The sequence below is a fragment of the Felis catus genome, chromosome D1 (genome assembly GCF_018350175.1).
Source record: "Felis catus isolate Fca126 chromosome D1, F.catus_Fca126_mat1.0, whole genome shotgun sequence".
Lineage (NCBI taxonomy): Eukaryota > Metazoa > Chordata > Mammalia > Carnivora > Felidae > Felis > Felis catus.
Window position 1 is genome coordinate 99,395,991 of NC_058377.1, and position 17,602 is coordinate 99,413,592.

The 17,602-nt window shown below is 40.3% G+C and overlaps 1 protein-coding gene across 10 annotated transcripts in view; it reads right to left on the reverse strand.

Moving 5' to 3' along the window:
- The window catches only part of CELF1 (CUGBP Elav-like family member 1), a 75,530-nt gene that overhangs the window by 32,663 nt on the left and 25,265 nt on the right, over nt 1-17,602 (reverse strand). For 2 of the 10 annotated variants that reach the window (XM_045039278.1, XM_045039274.1), the window contains exons 2-3: nt 4,331-4,366; nt 752-823 (exon numbers count right to left, since the gene is read on the reverse strand). The exons of 4 other annotated variants lie outside the window; for them this stretch is intronic. Coding sequence is in view for 2 of the 6 variants with exons in the window: in XM_045039273.1 (XP_044895208.1) it covers nt 752-823; nt 4,232-4,299 (140 nt within the window). In the remaining 4 variants the exon portion in view is untranslated. Of the gene's footprint in view, nt 1-751; nt 1,990-4,231; nt 4,367-17,602 lie in introns of those variants that run through there. 4 more of the 10 variants (XM_045039273.1, XM_019812412.3, XM_045039276.1 and 1 more) reach the window with 4 other exon arrangements.

Sequence of the window (17,602 nt, forward strand, 5' to 3'; positions counted from 1 at the left end):
TGGGTCCACACTAACCTCAGAATAGTCACATAAGTAGTGGTTCAGACCATCGGAAGCAGGCCAGAGGCAAGCTGGCTAAAGAACTGGTCACCAAAAACTTAAACTGTTCACATACTACCACTTGCACTGGACCAACCTTGATTTCTTATGGTGCGGAGAGCAGAGTGGTTACCTAATGGTTCCTCATCAGAATGAAGGACTTTTTAAAAATTCCTGCTTCAGTGATACTCATTAGGTGGCACAGGGAAAATTTCTTTACCCTGAATCTTATTTTGCCAGAAAATTTAAAAAGTAAAAATGAAAATGGGATAGTAATATTCTGCCTTTTGATAGAGTACTAGGAAATCATGTCTTTTCTGTTGTTTGACCTTTCCAGAGAAACAAAAAACCAAAAACCATCAGAGTGATGATGAAAAAGAACAGGGACCCACCAGGAACACACACTCAAATGTAAGGGAAGGACGGAGGAATGCAATCTTAGTCTCTTCATTCTCCGTCCTCCTTTAAACTGATGTTAAAACCAAGATTAATAAATGCACACATAAAAATTCTATTATGGGTGAGCAGTGGAAATGGATATACTTAGCAGTCGAGGCAGATGTGGTGCTCCCGTTCTCAATTTAGCTTCCCATCCTCCAGACAACAAGTGGTGGCATTTCAATATTTAGGCAGTGACTCTAAAACTATGTCTCTGAAGGCTCCCAAGCTGCACAGGCCTTCTTTCCCATTTTTATCATTAGCATTGCCTTACCTCAAAGATTTCACTTCACTCAAGCTCAGTTCACAACACAGGGAATTTTGAAAAAAGGAAGTTATGTTCAGCCTGTAAAGAGGTAAACAAATGAACTCCTAAACGTATAGCGTTACTTGAAAACAAAAATAATGAAAGGCAACATGTCACTGTATGGGCCTAAATGTTCTAGACTGGCTAACAGTGCCTGACCCCTATTCTGCATCCAACCAAGGAACTGTGTCTTCTGTTCGAACATGCAAACATAACCATCCAAAAGTTAGAACTTGAATAGCAGCTAACTGCTTTTGTATTTTGTCAGAGACCCTGGCTCCTGTAGAGACACAAGCGGCAGGAGCTGTCTTCCATCCTGCTAAAGGAGGAAGCCAACCCAGAATGCAGTGAGAGGAGACTGCAACTGGCACATGGCACACGGGTTGCCAGGCGCTGACTGCCGGACAGGCAGGAGACAGTAACCCTAGCTGGGACTGGTTAAGTTACTGGTTAGGTTTGTCCTAGTTTCTCCTATGTACACTGGAGCTGATCACATGCTTCTTCCTACAGAAAGCTATCAGGACCAACAAGTAACTTTGTGAGGTCAGTCAAAAACCAAAATTGGGTTCTTTTTAGTTCAAGGATTCTTTTAAAAAGGAAATCAACAAATTTTAAGATAATCTCACTGGTTACTGTTATGCTTTTATTATTCACTAAAAATATTATCTAATTCAATTTCTATTTTAATCAGAATCACATGCATAACAAGAGAGCATTTAATGTGGAAGAGTTTACTGAGCAGCCAGGCACTGCTCAGCATACTGTAAAGATGTGCCCTCCTTAAGTAATTTTTGTCAAGCCAAAGCTTGAAAATCACCGGTTTAGAGTAACGTTTTAAAATCCATTTTATAATGTATAAGGCAAGACTGCTTTAAGAACTTAAACGATGGAAATATTATTACATGAAGGAGGGCACTTCTCTTTAGGCAGGTCACAAGAGTCATCTCAGTATAATAAAATTCAACATGCTTGTGGGAAAAGAAAGCACAGAAATTAATCATAAGTCACAATTTTAGAAAAGGATTACAAAGTTAAATGATGATAAAAACAATTATTCAAATACAAAAATGCAGATGTTAAGGGGAAATTAAAAAGAATTAGCAGTTATTCATAGAAAACTGCCTGTAAGTTGTTTTTAAATTTCTGATTCAGAAACACATTCCAAGCTTTTCCCACAAAGGATGCATTAGAAATAAAGAGATGGCAGGAACGGTTATAACCAATGGTCTGCTACAAGAGGTAACTTTCCCTCAGTCCCTTTTTACCGTGTGTCCTCTCATTATGAGTTTATACACTCAAGGTTTCCTCTTCTTTCCCTTGTGGTCTTAGTTTTCTTTGCTTTGAATATTCTCTACTTCTTTTCTAAGGGCAACAATTCAAAGCCCAATGATGTTAGGGTAGGGGCAATCAGCCTGCCATAACATTAAGAACCAAAATCATTAAAACTGATCAGTCGATAAGGGAAACCCTTTAAAGAACAGCACAGCCTGCATTTAGAACATGGGAGTGGAATAAACAGTTTAAAAACTGGACTAGAAGTGCCAGAAATCACAGCAGTCGTTTCGTCAAAAGAGTGAAAGAGCAAAGAAAAGCATAGTTGAGCAAAAAGGCCCAGGTGGCACATGCGAACGTCAGGCTGTCTATCTTGACTGACATAACCAGGGACGAGTTCAATGACAAGTGAAGGGATTTTATACTTCTAGCTCAATAATCTAACTGTGTTTTGAAGGGCAAAAATGTGAAGTCTGGTTATGTGAGCACAGAGGAAATTAGAGCTTACTGCCAAATTATAAAAGAGAACCTATGTCATTAAAAATCACCATCAGTGTATATGAGAAAAGTGTAATAATCTACGAAAAAGTCATAACCTCAGACAGTTAAGTGGACTGGATATTTCCCCCCAAAGCTTCTGATAGTTAGAGGATAGAAAGGTTGTAGAAAAGAAGTAAGCAACTGATATCACTTGAGAATAACCAACCACACTTAGAATTTTTAGCTTAAAACCTTTATGGGCTTGAATTTCACTTCAAAAATTGAGTACTTCTAATATGATCAATTGGGAGCCTCCCAGAGCTCCCAATCCAGTACTTTGCATAGGCAAAAATATACTGCTCTGCCCCTCCCCTGTGTGCACTCTCTCTCCCAAAAATAAACATTTAAAAATACTTTTTTAAATTAACATAAAAGAGGAGCCTGGGTGGCTCAGTCAGTTAAGTGGCCAACTTCACTTTGGCTCAGGTCATGATCTCACAGTTCATGGGTTCGAGCCCCTTGTCCAGCTCTGTGCTGACAGCTCAGAGCCTGGAGCCTGCTTCCGATTCTGTGTCTCCCTCTGTCTCTGCCCCTCCCCTGCTCTTGCTCTGGCTCTCTATCTCTCAAAAACAGATAAACATTAAAAAAAAAATTTTTTTTTAAATTATACTGACCAATTTATGTAATCATCTACTTGACATCTCACTTTGTGGGAGCTTTTTGTAAAAATGTGGCAGTTAATTTTTTAAAATGTTTTTTGATAGGCAACTCTTCATGCCCATGGGTCCTGTCCCTGTGCTTTAATAAAATCACCTTTTTGCACAAAAGCCCAAAACCTCTGAGTTTCCAATAAAAGTCTAGACAATGAAAAAATTTCTGACCTCGGGATGGGGGAATTTAAATGTTGTAAAACATTTTTTTTCTATTTCAAATCTATAATCACTGTAAGGCAAAAAGCACCAAGTTTAGTCATTGTTGTATGCAAACTGGTTTGATATTAAAATGATCATTTATGGTATACTGAGAGGATACGACAGGGCTAACGGGGGAAAACGAACACCTTTTTTGAAATCTAAAAACTTTACCATTTCCTCTACTGCCTCCTCCCCCAATCAGTGTCAAAGATAATGACTAGCAGAAAGATCCTCTTCTGTGCTTAGTTTTGTTGGCAAAAGTATAAACTCAAAGCCTCCCTTGGAGTTTCTGAAACTAACCCTGACCTAATAAAACTGTCCTGTCAAATTGTGACCACCCTTCAAATCAGGTCGTATTTTCAGATCCCAAATTGGTTCTGGAATTTCGTGTAATTCTTAGTTTGTAACAATATACTACATAACTTTAAACTTTATTTCAGCTCCAGTGGTGATTAAAAAATCAGTATGTTGAACAAATTCTGATTCCACGTGGGTAGTATTTGTGTGGAATCCACTAAGTTCTGTCCTCATCCTTATTCTGGTTTACTCAGGGTCTTCCAGTTTGAACTGGAATGGGGAAAGAAAGTTAGCCGGGTAGCTGCTGTGTGTACAAACACACACACGCACGCTCGCACGAGCGACTAGGCAACAGCTAGTTCAAGTGGGAGATAAGCCTGCTTTGGGAAATAGCTAAGGAGAAAGCTGAGAAAGAGAAAGAAAATATTTCTAGCCTCCTAGGAATAGGAAATTACACCCCATAATATAGGAAAAAAGCCATCACCTTTCTGAATGCAACGTTTTCAAATCTGCACAACAGGCCTCATGCAAGAAGGTTAAAGAGATGACCATAGAGCACACTCATCCAGCAGTTAGCCCATACCTGTGGCTTTACACCTCTCTGGACTATGTCTTCACTCTAAAAAACCAAGGAAAGAAAAATAAGTGGACCATGCCTACACTTCTCATAATACCAGAAATGTAGTTTCTTTCCAAAGAAATGCCCCCCTTTGTCACCATGGCTGAGGATTTAAAAAAAAAAAAAAAAAGAAAAAAGGGGGGGGCACCTGGGTGGCTCAGTCAGTTGGGCATCCGACTTCAGCTCAAGTCACGATCTCGCGATTCGTGAGTTCGAGCCCCGTGTCAGTCTCTGTGCTGACGGCTCGGAGCCTGCTTCAGATTCTGTCTCCCTCTCTCTCTGCTTTTCCCCTGCTCACATACTGTCGTCTCTCTCTCTCAAAAATAAAATAATTTTAAAAATTAAAAAAAAGATAAAAGAACTCCTTCTCCCTCTCCCATTAAAGTACACAATACCTTAAAATATAAATTGCATTTAACATCTCAAAGTTAATTTTAAAACACCATCAATTTAAAAGATGGGAAAGTAAAAGTACTAAAAGACTTAATACAGGTTTGTCCCTAAATATCACAACAAATAGCAAAACAAGGACCAGAACTTATGAGGCTGAATTTCAGTACATTTAGGTCACAAAAAATCTCATTTTTAGCATCTGCTTTTGGATGAGAAACTACGAGAGAGCTAAAGGCTATATAATTCTTTTAGCAATTAAGGGTCATGTTATTAATGTGGAGAGACCACGCTATTTCCCCACAGCAACCTTCCTGAATAGGCAGGTACCAGGCATAAAACTCTTCAAAGGCAACTAAGTTCCTGTCTGTATAAATGCATCTCAGTGGCCCTAGGGCGGTGGTGAACCACTGAAACCAAAAAAAATCAGAAGATGGGGAAGTTAATTGAAGCTAAAAGCAAACAGACGAACCACAAAACCGATTTGATTTATTTTTAAACATTATCGAACAATCTTGCAAGTAAAGATTGATTCTATAAAGAAAGCTGCCCAAATTCCTACAAACTTTCATGTCCACCCCTGCCGGCTATACTTCTGTCTGGCCCTGGGTAAAGACAGAGAATTGCCAAAAGTCATCAAGGATGAAGTCTACTTTGGAAAGTAAGAATTCTGAAAGACAAAGTGAAAACCAGAACTATGAGACACTGCACTCTACCTACCCTTCCTAAAGACAAAGAGGTTCCTGGTCCAAATAGGTGCTTAAGTACTTAATTTGACTTTTCATATGGATCTAATTGGTTTCCAATTTTGCTAATGAAGTAGTGATGCCTCCAATCATTTTAAGGCAAAATCCAGATTAACAAAAAAACTTCTAAAACCATTTTACTTGGACCTGCCTACATCACCAAAATTATTAAGAGGAAAGGAACTTACATTTACTAAGTTCACAATACCTCACTTAATCCTGTATCATTATCATCATTTAAGGTGGGGACTACTCTAAGGATTTAGATGCTAAAATAATCTGCACAAGGGATTCTAACCCCAAATGTGACCAGTATCTAGGAGGTACAAACTTTTACTGAGACAATGTGTCTTGAGAAGGCTCTGGAATAGCAGTTACTACCTTGGACGGTAGAGAACAGGTTGAAGTCCTACTTGTTCATTTTATTCTAGAAGAGGTAAAGGGCAAAGAAAAGACCAGAGAGTCACGTTTCCCAAAATGTCATATGAAACGTGCACGAACAGTTGAGAAACACTGCTGTTGTGTGAAGCTGTTAGACCAGACTCAGGCTGCATCCTAGCTGGGGAATCTCCAGAAGCAGAGAGCAAAAGAGAGGCCTGAGATCATTACGAAGGGCCAATGTATAAAAGGGTGAGAGACACACGTCTAGGTCCCAGAAAACAAAGCAGCCCTAAAAGGGTTAAGGAACACCCTAATTGCCTAGCCAGGAGAAAAAAAAAAAAGAAAAAAAAATTCTTTAAAGAAACAAACACATTAGTAGATATTAATCACCCTACTCCTAAGTCATCAAAGACTTCTTAAAGGAAAACTCAAACACCCAAAAAAGGATCAGCACTCTCTTCCTCCACACAGATCCTTGTCACTTGAAGAAAGACGGTGGGAAGCTTAATACACAAGAAGGTATATTCTTTAAAAGCTTTGCCTTCCCAGTTTTGCTTTTCCTACATATTGTTGCCTTGTCTGTCAGAAAACAAATGCTTTGGGGAGAGAGGAAAGCTGAATGGAACCTAAAAGCGTTAGGTTTGTTTTTCACATCTTTCATTTCTGTGGGGAACCAAACAAAATGCCTAAGCTCTGTGAGGAAGCCTGGACTGCATTTGTCCTGTACCTCCTTGGAGCTCCACAGAAGTCTGTTTAAGATAATCTCCACCTTTCTCAATCACCATAAGGGAAGGTATAAAGGCAGTTCCAAAGAGAGGTGAAAAAGAGTTAAGGGGGGAAAGGAACACCAATGGCAGGATGGTGGGTGGTGGTGCACAAGGCAACAGAGGAAAGAAGGATGAAGAGCAAGCTAGCTCTGAGGAAAACAAGCAGTATTCACCTACTTGTGACATGTTAACATGTTCAAAACATGACTTCCTATGAAATTTTAAAACTGCACTTAGCAAGTCAGTGGTACAGGGAACTCTAAAAGGCAAACTACCTACTGCACAATTTCCCCAAGGAAGGATAAAATTATATTTGGTTTTGGAATATATCTTGGAATTCATATGATCTTGCCATGTTTTAAAGATGCAGTCATTGGGGCACCTAGCTGGCTCAGTCAGGACAGCATGGGACTCTTGATCTCGGGGTTGTGAGTTTGAGCCCCACGCTGGGTGTAGAGATTAATTAAACAAACAAACAAACAAACAAACAAACAAACAAGCAAGCAAGCAAATAAAAAGATCCAAGAATGAATGAACACCATTACCTCTCTGGACTGATATAAAAGCACTCAGATCTCCTACATGCCTTCCTTAGGACAGGCAAGATCATGAACCCTTTTTTCTTTCTTTCTCAGAATTTTCTGTTGGCCTATAGAGCCTGTATGTTTAGTAAGCGACAAAACAGTGTCCTTCCCAGAAGGATGGCCACTGCCTCACTCACCATCAGCAACTCTTACTAGTATGCACAAAATAACAAACTCTAGATACAGGGGCTGGCAGCAGGCACAGTAATGCTCAATGACCTACATACGAACTGAACTCATGACCTTGGCCTCATTAGTATGACTCACCAACTCAACAATTGTTAGTAAATGCCCTTGATACCTTGAAAACTTTTTTCATAAAAGGCTGGGAACTAATGAAGAACTGAACAACTATTCAGATTAGAGACTTCCAAATGTTTTTAAAGGCGTAAGTGTTTCTTCCCTAAACATAAAAGTGAAGCTATTCAGGTTGTAGACAGAGGTGGGTAAGGTAGGCCCCACCTTTTGCCTTTCCTGTCCTCACGGTAACCCCAAATCTCCTGGAAAATATGAAAAAAGGCCTGGATAATTCAATATAATAGATAATTCACCAATTTTATTATCCAGTTTTGAGATGAATAGTTTTTTGAACAGATTTTTCTAGCTTTAGAATCTAAAAGATTACCAGAAATCAAGGAGCTTCCAATGCCATCAATGGTAGTAAATATGTGCATCCTTGGGTTGACAAAATATAATATTTAAGATTTGCAAACCTTGGGGCACCTGGCTCAGTCAGTAGAGCATGCAACTCTTGATCTCAGGGTCGTGACTTGGCACAGAGCTTACTTTAATTAAAAAAAAAAAAAAAAAACTGGAGGGGGGGGCAGGAGAAGTAACTGTGAACCTCATTACCTAGAAGTAGTGAGAAATGTCCAGACATTTTATAAACTGGCAATGATTTTTTTTTTCATTTTAAATGTTTTTATTTATTTTTACAAGAGAGTGAGTGAGAGGGGAAGGGTCAGAGAGAGAGAGAGGGAGATGGGATCTGAAGCAGGCTCCACGCTGACAGTAGAGAGCCTGATGCGGAGCTTGAAGTCACGAATCCTGAGATCATGACCTGAGCCAAAGTCGGATGCTTAACTGACTGAGCCACCCAAGCACCCCTAAAGTAGCAATAATTTTAAGAGGTAACATTTTTTTGAGCCCTTACTGTATGCCATACAGTGTTTTGGGTGCTTTATATTTAATCCTCATACCCAGTCTATCTCCATTTACAGATGAGAAGACACACAAAGAAATGAAATAACTCTCAAGATCACGAGAATCCAGGCAATGAAGAAGCTGAAATATAAAGTCAGGCAGCTGGACCCCTGGGTGAAAGACTGACTCAAGTTAAAACTGTCCACAATGAAGATCATGCACACAGGCCACAGAAAAGACCTCAAATGAGGAAGACTATAAAGTTGAGTCTGACCATTTTTTAATGGCAAATCTTCTAAGCAGGTAAATATCCGAAGTCTCAACTGTCACAAGAGAAATACAATTAAGTGAAAACTTTCTGCTGTTAATCAGCAGATGTGGGCAAGTTCATCAACATCTTGATGTGTCAGCTTCCTCACCTGTAAAATAAGAGGACTTAACTACACACCCCCATAGGAACCAAATGGATGCCCAGAATACAACCAAGCTACTGTACACATTTCTAACTGAAGAGGAAAGAGACCATAGGAATTACTAAGGAAAACTGAGCTCTTTTTAAAAAATGTCTGTTACCTTTTAGACTGCTTTGCAATACTCTTGCTTCTTTCTTTTTCCTATTATATGGCTGGTTCAATAAAAAGTTTGGGTTTAGTGCACCGGTAAACTGCACATCTGTCTCACTCTTGTATCCTACAAAGTCAAGTAACCAGATAAAAAGATCAACTGAGAAACTTTCCTGGCTAGCCCAGCTCATCATGATGCAAAACTCCACCAGGGACTGGTGCTAGAACCCAGTAGAGTTTGCCTGGTACTCCAATCTACCCGAATTCCTTAGGAACCTGTCGCAGGGAACAGTTGCCACCAGACTGTAATCCAGGATCCTGGACACATACACCACAACTAACAGTAGATAGAATCTAACGTTAAATGAAATAAAATGTGTGAAAGCACACAGCAACAAATAGGTGGCCCAAGACTGAACGCAGAGAAACCATTAATTGTATCTCTCATATGTAACCTGTAGGTGGTTAGGTGGATTAAATAGGTACGCTGAAGCGCACAATAAATTCCCTGCTAGTCCCTCATCCCCAGAGTATCACCTTCTATTGTAATAAACGTCTCTATGTTGAACAGTCCAGGCCCTGCACTACATCAGGCTTAGTTCTGACTTGTCTAGATTAGTAGGGATAAAACTTAACACTTTCTCTGTGGGATCTAGAAAAATCATTTTCCCCCTTGTAAACACTTGCTCTGTGGCTACCATTTCCATGATTTAGGCTTAAGTTTGGGGCTTCTGACTCTTTAGTGACTGAATCATCTATGTGTATTCCTTTTTCCTGATCCTGGTAGAGAAATTTATAAACAGATCTCAATCTCATCTCCTTCTCCACTGGCCAGTATGTGCTCTTTAGCGGTAACAATTTTTTCCAGCTTTAAAAAACTGTGGTCGGGGGCGCCTGGGTGGCGCAGTCGGTTAAGCGTCCGACTTCAGCCAGGTCACGATCTCGCGGTCCGTGAGTTCAAGCCCCGCGTCAGGCTCTGTGCTGATGGCTCAGAGCCTGGAGCCTGTTTCCGATTCTGTGTCTCCCTCTCTCTCTGCCCCTCCCCCATTCATGCTCTGTCTCTCGCTGTCCCAAAAATAAATAAACGTTGAAAAAAAAAAAAAAAACTGTGGTCAAAAACACATACATAAAAGTTACCCTCTCAACTGGTTTTCAGGTGTACAGATGAGTATGTTAATATTATTGTGCAACATGGAAACAATTTTTTTTTTAACTTTCCTTTTTCATCAAGATTCTTAATCTGGGGCCCTCACATCTCTTCAAAATCCATGTATGGGCTATGGGGAAAGGTAGGTCTATGAACACTACCCTATGATTTTTTTTGTTACACTGCATAAAAACAGACACAGGAGGCTCCCTGAAGAGAGAATCCACAGCTCTCCTCAGGTGTCTAAAGGGGTCATGATAGAATAGTCCCCTCTGACTCTCCTTGCTGCAAGGTGACAAAAAAGTTTGTCAAAGCCCAGATCTGATGTCATCTGCGTGATCCTGAATGAGTCACTTTTTTCTGGTCCTCAGTTTCCCGATCTGTAAAACTATATGACAGCACTAGATTAATCCAGATTATCACTAAATCATGTAAAAACAGAATTCTGGGGCACCTGGCTGGCTCAGTCAGTGGTCATGTGACTTGATCTCAGGGTTGTGACTTCAAGGCTCACAATGGGTACAGAGGTTGCTTAAAAAATAAAATCTTTAAAAATAAAGTAAAATAAGGGGTGCCTTGGTGGCTCAGTCAGTTAAGCGTCCGACTTCGGCTCAGGTCATGATCTCGCTGTTGTGTGAGTTTGAGCCCCACATCCAGCTCTGTGCTAACAGCTCAGAGCCTGGAACCTGCTTTGGATTCTGTGTCTCCCTCTCTGCCCCTCCACTCCTCATGCGCGCTCTCTCTCTCTCTCTCTCTCAAAAATAAACATTAAAAATTTTAATTAAAAAAAGAAGTAAAATAAAAGCATAATTCTATTTTCTCCAAACTGATTTTACAAAGTAATCCAAATTCTAGTTTAGTCCCTACCACATGTGGGATACACCTGAGAAAAATTATGTGTAAACCTCATTTCTAAATTTTTGCTAATAAAATATTTCCTTTTTTTTTTAATGTTATTTTATTTTATTTTAGAGAGAGACAGAGTGCAAGCGGGGGAGGGACGGGGGGGGGGGGGGGGAGACAGAATCTGAAGCAGGCTCCAGGCTCTGAGCTGTCAGCGCAAGCCTGATGCGGGGCTTGAACTCACGAACTGCTGACCGACTGAGCCAGCTAAGTGCCCCAATGAAACAGATTTCAAATGCTACTAATTTGAGAACAAGTCATGAGTACTTCCTTTTCTATTTATATCCTCAGGATACCTGGAATAAAGATGACACATATCAGACCTTCAACTGTTGAAATGAATTCCCTGGTTTATCTGCTCTAATTTATAAATTTTTCACTAACATTTTTTTTTTTAAGTTTATTTACTTGAGACAGAGAATGAGTGAGAATCCCAAGCAGGATCTATGGTTGGACAGTGAGTTGGACACAGGGCTTGATCTTACGATGCTGGGATCACGACCTGAACCGTAATCAAGTCAGATGCTCAAACGACTGAGCCACCCAGCCACCCTTCCCCACTAACATTTTCTTCAACTGAGATATCTAAACATAAATATTTCAACTTTTTAGTAAGAAAACTGTCTTTTTTGGGGCGCCTAGGTGGCTCAGTCGGTTAAGCGTCTGACTCTTTGTTTCGGCTCAGGCCATGATCTCACAGTTCTTGAGTTCGAGCCCCACATCAGGCTCTGCGCTGACAGCACGGAGCCTGCTTTGGATTCTCTGTCTCCCTCTCTCTCTGCCCCTCCCTCATGTGCTCGCTCTCTCTCAAAAATAAACATCTAAAAAGAAAATAAGAAGAAGAAAAAGAAAACTGTCTTTTTTCCCCATTAAATTGTGGTATTTGGGTAAAAACAGTATTGTGAGCAGTTCCTCCCTTTTTATAGAATATTTATTAAGTATTCCCCCTTCATTTTTCTATTTCCTCAATTAAAATTTTTGCCTATTTATTCACGTTTACATAAAACCACATTCTGGTTCATTCCCTACCAGGGTTTTTTCTATGCATACATACTCCAATACATACAATTATTATCAAATTACAGATCAGACTGTATATACTATTGTTTAATGTACTTTTTTCACTTAACAATTACAAACATTTTCTTGTGAACAACCCATATTTAAGAATCAAGAGTCAGAACTGGCCTGAAGACAGACTTTTGCCAATACCATCCTTACCTTTATTTCACAACCAATAAACATAAAACCTGTTTCATAAGGCCAACATAATTATTAAATCTTCTGAAACTGCTACAAAAAATAAGTAGCACATTAAGGTTAACGGGGGTGGGTGAGTCTGGTTCTTTGTTCTTCCTTTCCTCATCTGTCCTCTCATCTCCTGTTTAGTAATCTTTCCATATGACTATATACATATCAAAACAAGAGGCATCCCATTTTGGAGGTGGTCAAATGAGACACATAGGGAATGCAAAATACATTTTTAAAAATCTCTGTTCCTACGTGGTCTCAAAATGCCTACAGACTCAAAGTAATTCTCAAATTCCCATTAAGAATTCCCCTTCTCCTGTGTGTTGATAGCTCGGAGCCTGGAGCCTGCTCCGGATTCCATGTCTCCAACTCTCTCTGTCCCTCCCATGCTCATGCTCTATCTCTCTCTGTCTCTCAATAATAAATAAACGTTAAAAAAAAAAAAAAAAAAAAAAAAGAATTCCCCTTCTCTTCCCCATACAGCTCTCCACTGGGGGCTGGAGTGGGGTGTAGGAATCTCATTCTGTCTTTTCCTCCTCCTGTTTCCCTAGCAGCACTGTCAGTCCTGGTCAACAAATTGCTGGATGTAGCAGTAGCAATTTACATATGGTAGCCAAGCTAACATGCAGCTTTCTTTGGGCAGAATTGCTAACTCTTCTATGTATCTTTCTAGTTTGAACCCAACGTTCCAGGCATATCAACGTTAAATATTTGCCTACTGGCCTCTATCTTCAGACACACGGAACCATGTACACAGAAGTCAGAGGAAGCAAAAATTCCCCACTGTGTGGAGAAGTAGGGGCTCTACGGACAAAGACGGGGCCTAGCTATAATCCAGCAGCTAATCCAAATCCAAGGGTTCAGTCATTCCACTTTCCCATAATATTCTTGTATCACTTGCTCAAATTTGGCATGTTCTAAGACCACCAGTTCCGCCTTAGTTTCCCTGCCCTGCCATAAGGCCAAATCTGTCTCATCTAGTGAGTCACTACTGCTCCTCTCTCCAAATGCATTTTGATTTCAGCCCACTTGTGCAGCTCATCAGGGCTGCACCATATGTTAGTACCATGTAGGCAGAATGTGACTAATTTTTTTCTAAAACACTGTCAGAGTTACTTTTAAAATTACCTTATAATCTTATGTCTCTTAAGACTCATTTCTATAATACATAACCTTCTGGAAATGACTATACAATTATTTTTCTGGGTGTTCAAAGGAGATTCTTCAGCATTTTCACTCCCATTTTTCAGACAAGGTAACTAAAGTGAAAAGAACGGATTAAGTGACCCATGTTCCACCACCAGCCAGTAAGGCTTGTACTTTCTAGAGTCATAGCACTCCACTTGTAAAATAAAGACAGTTATTAAAATGTGTTTTTTGGAAGGGTGGGGGATTTAAAATATTACTTTCTTTTAATTGTGTGAGGTGATTGTTAAACCTTAGCTATAACAACTACTTGCAACTAATTCTGATGACTAAATGGTTTCATGATCCATCTGAGTGGGTTTTTTTATAAAGGTTTATTTATTTATTTTTGAGAGAGAGAGCACACACACGTCCGCAGGGGAGGGGCAGAGAGAGGGAGAGACAAAGAATCACAAGCAGTGTCTGCACCAACTCACCGTGAGATCATGACCTGAGCAGAAACCAAAAGTCAGACATCCAACCAACTGAGCCACCCAGGAGCCCCTCGAGTTGTGTTATGAGAGGACTGAATGAGCCACAGGACCATAAATGTTTTTCTAATTGGTAGAAATCAGAAAATAGTAGAAATTGCCTACTCTGGGCAATCTGCCTCTTCAACAATAATGGCTGCTGGGTTTGATAATTAAGCTTATCTTGAGGTTTCTTAAATTTTCCATTTCAGGTCACATTATGTTCATTCAAGTAACTCTTTGGGGTGGTAGTTTAAGATCTTTTTTTAAAGTTTATTTATTTATTTTTGAGAAAGACAGCGTGTGCATGGGGCAGAGAGAGGGGGAAAACAGAGAATCCCAAGCAGGCTCAGCGCTGTGAGCGCAAAGCCCTACGCGAGGCTCGAACTCAAACCATGAGATCATGACCTGAACCAAAATCAAGAGCTGGACACTTAACCAACTGAGCCACCTACGCGCCCTAACATTAAGATCTTTCTGTCCACCAGTAACATTCTTCAGTGGATAATATCTTCAGTAAAACATAAAATAGGTTCTCAAGAGTATCTTCCCAATATTGAAAACTGCATATGCCCTTTGAATCCAGCAATTCCAGTTCTAGAAATATAGCCTTCAAATATACTTTTACCTGGTGTACACCAAGTACGCAAAGGGGCATTAATGCGAATACTGTTTATAACACCAAAAACTGGAAGCATACAGGCCCATCAGTTGGGTGCTAGTTAAATAAATTATAGTACAGTAATGTGACAGAACACTACAACTATTAAAGAAACTCGTAAGGCAGTTCCAATATACTACACTAAGAACTTATCAAGAAGATATAGAAGAAAGGAATTACACAAGGTTTATATATGAACAACATGTCTCTGAAAGGATAAAAAAGAAACTGTTAACAAGGCTGCAGAGGTGAATACTGGCTGAATTGTCCAAAAATGGATATGTTACCTATCTAAAGGAAAAATTTTCTTAATGTTTATTTATTGAGTGCTCGCAATGCGCGCGCGCGCACACACACACACACACACACACACACACACACACACACACACACGGGAGGGGCAAAGACAGAGGGAAACAGAGAATCTTAAGCAGGCCCTGTGCTGTCAGCCTAGAGCCCAACACAGGGCTCGATCCCATGAACCAAACCATGAGATCTCGACCTGAGCTGAAATCAAGAGTCGGATTCTCAAACAAGAGCCACCCAGGCGCCTATACAGAAAAAAAATTTTTTTTAATTTTTTTAAATGTTTGTTTGGGGGGGGGGCGGGGGAGTGGAGGGCAGAGAGAGATAAGGAGACACCAAATCTGAAGCAGGCTCCAGGCTCTGAGCTGTCAGCACAGAGCCTGATGTGGGGCTCGAACTCATGAACTGTGAGATCATGACCTGAGCTAAAGTTGAGCACTTAACCACCCAGGCACCCCCAGAAAAAAATTTTTTAAGAAAATTCTTGAAACTATGAGAGACAAAGTGAAGAAAAATCCCAACTCATGATCTATTCCAAAACGAGCAGTTTGTTTTGCATTTGTTCCTGCTTTGCCTGAAACTTTTGTGTGGAAACAGCCATTGTCCAGGTGAAGCAGCACAGCTACCACATGTGAGTTGAGTAATTACCATTACACCATCTGAAATTATCCCAGCAACTCAACTGATGTTCATGTAGCTTGGACTGCAAATCTTATGGCTGGCCTATTTACAAAGTTTGGAGCTATTTTCAATCACTCAGCTGTATATCTATGTGTACATTTTCTTCAATCAACCTTTCCTGCCAGGCAGAGTGCAACATTAGCTGGCTTCCAGTAAGGAAGGCAAGGGACAGGGTGAGATAATATGTCAAAACAAGTTCTATAAATACAGCTTTTGGCCTAGTATCTCAAAAAGGAATCAAAACAGCTTCAAGCTTAAATAGAAAAATCCTACAGTCCTGCAGTATCTTATTTGAAGGCTCTAGAGAACAGAAGAGGCCAGGGATCTGGAATCTTGTTTCTCACACTGTATCTTGTCTCTCTCCCTAATCTCTGAGGGAAGTTATGATCGAACTGCAGGTATCATTCCAAAGTCAGCCTCTCCCCTTATCTTACCCCCACACTACCCAACACATCAGTATCATTTCACTGAGCTCGCTCCACTTCTTAGGCAGACATGCCCAATACACAGGACATACAACAGCGCCTAGCATCTAACTTCTACCATCTCCAAAACCCTTGACCAAGCAGCCAAGAACCCTGCCTGTACCATCTGCCCCAACCTCACCCCAAACACATGGGCACTGAAGCAGGATGCTGCCATATGGTCTTGTCTCAGGAAGTTTATCTTGTTTTGTTGAATAGCAGGAAACTTTATTCAATCTTTCTGTTCTTAATATCATAATCCTACAAAACCAGAAACAACTTTTCTGCAGAGATGCTTCCTGAGATAGGTTATATGCCAAAAAGTACAAAACTTACACCTTTGCTTCAGCCAATCAGGGAGTATGTTTGGCATAGCTAGATTCATCCCAAAGAATACACAGTCCTAGGGTAAATTCTGAATACGTTCTTAATATTGTCACTTTTGTAAAAAGTGACTTCAATTATCATGCTTTCATCACTCTTGAACTGTGTTCTAAAGTGTTTCTCACATTTAAATACCCATTCATATGATCTCCTTCGCCTCCTTCCAATCACTACTTAAACAAAAAAACCCACCACACCACTGTTTCATAAAATTAAACTTTGTAAACTTGTTTACAAAAACAAGCTCTCTTTAAAATGGGAGCTCTAGGGGCGCCTGGGTGGCTCAGTCGGTTAAGCGGCCGACTTCGGCTCAGGTCATGATCTCACGGTCCGGTCTGTGAGTTCGAGCCCCGAGTCGGGCTCTGTGCTGACAGCTCAGAGCCTGGAGCCTGTTTCAGATTCTGTGTCTCCCTCTCTCTGACCCTCCCCTGTTCATGCTCTGTCTCTCCCTGTCTCAAAAATAAATAAAACGTTAAAAAAATAAATAAATAAATAAATAAATAAATAAAATTAAATGGGAGCTCTATCAATCAAAAACGCATGTAGAAAACATCCACTATAGGGGCGCCTGGGTGGCGCAGTCGGTTAAGCGTCCGACTTCAGCCAGGTCATGATCTCGCGCTCCGTGAGTTCGAGCCCAGCGTCGGGCTCTGGGCTGATGGCTCAGAGCCTGGAGCCTGTTTCCGATTCTGTGTCTCCCTCTCTCTCTGCCCCTCCCCCGTTCATGCTCTGTCTCTCTCTGTCCCCCAAAAAATAAATAAACGTTGAAAAAAAAATTTTTTTTAAAAAAGAAAACATCCACTATATACCCAGAACTAGAGAGGTAACCAAAAAAAAGCTTAATCCCTATCCTTAATGAGTTTATAATCTTGTTCAGAAGACATGACTTACACACAAAAAAAGAACAAGAAACAAAAAGCATAGAACAGCATACATCCAAGGGAAAGCATATATGGCAAGGGAAAAAATCTGCCATCAATTTGAGAGAGACTAAAACATCTATCTCAGGACAGCTGATTCCTAATTTCCCTGTCTAAATCAAATTTATGTGCTATTTAATCACACTGTCTAGGATAGAGTAACATTTTTGCTACCTTCCACTAAAATTACCCAGCCTACCAATAATTCTCACATCATCATTCCTTTTGAACAAACCTCCCTATTTTCCTATTACACTCACAAATCAGTTAATGAATGAGGCAAAACTTGC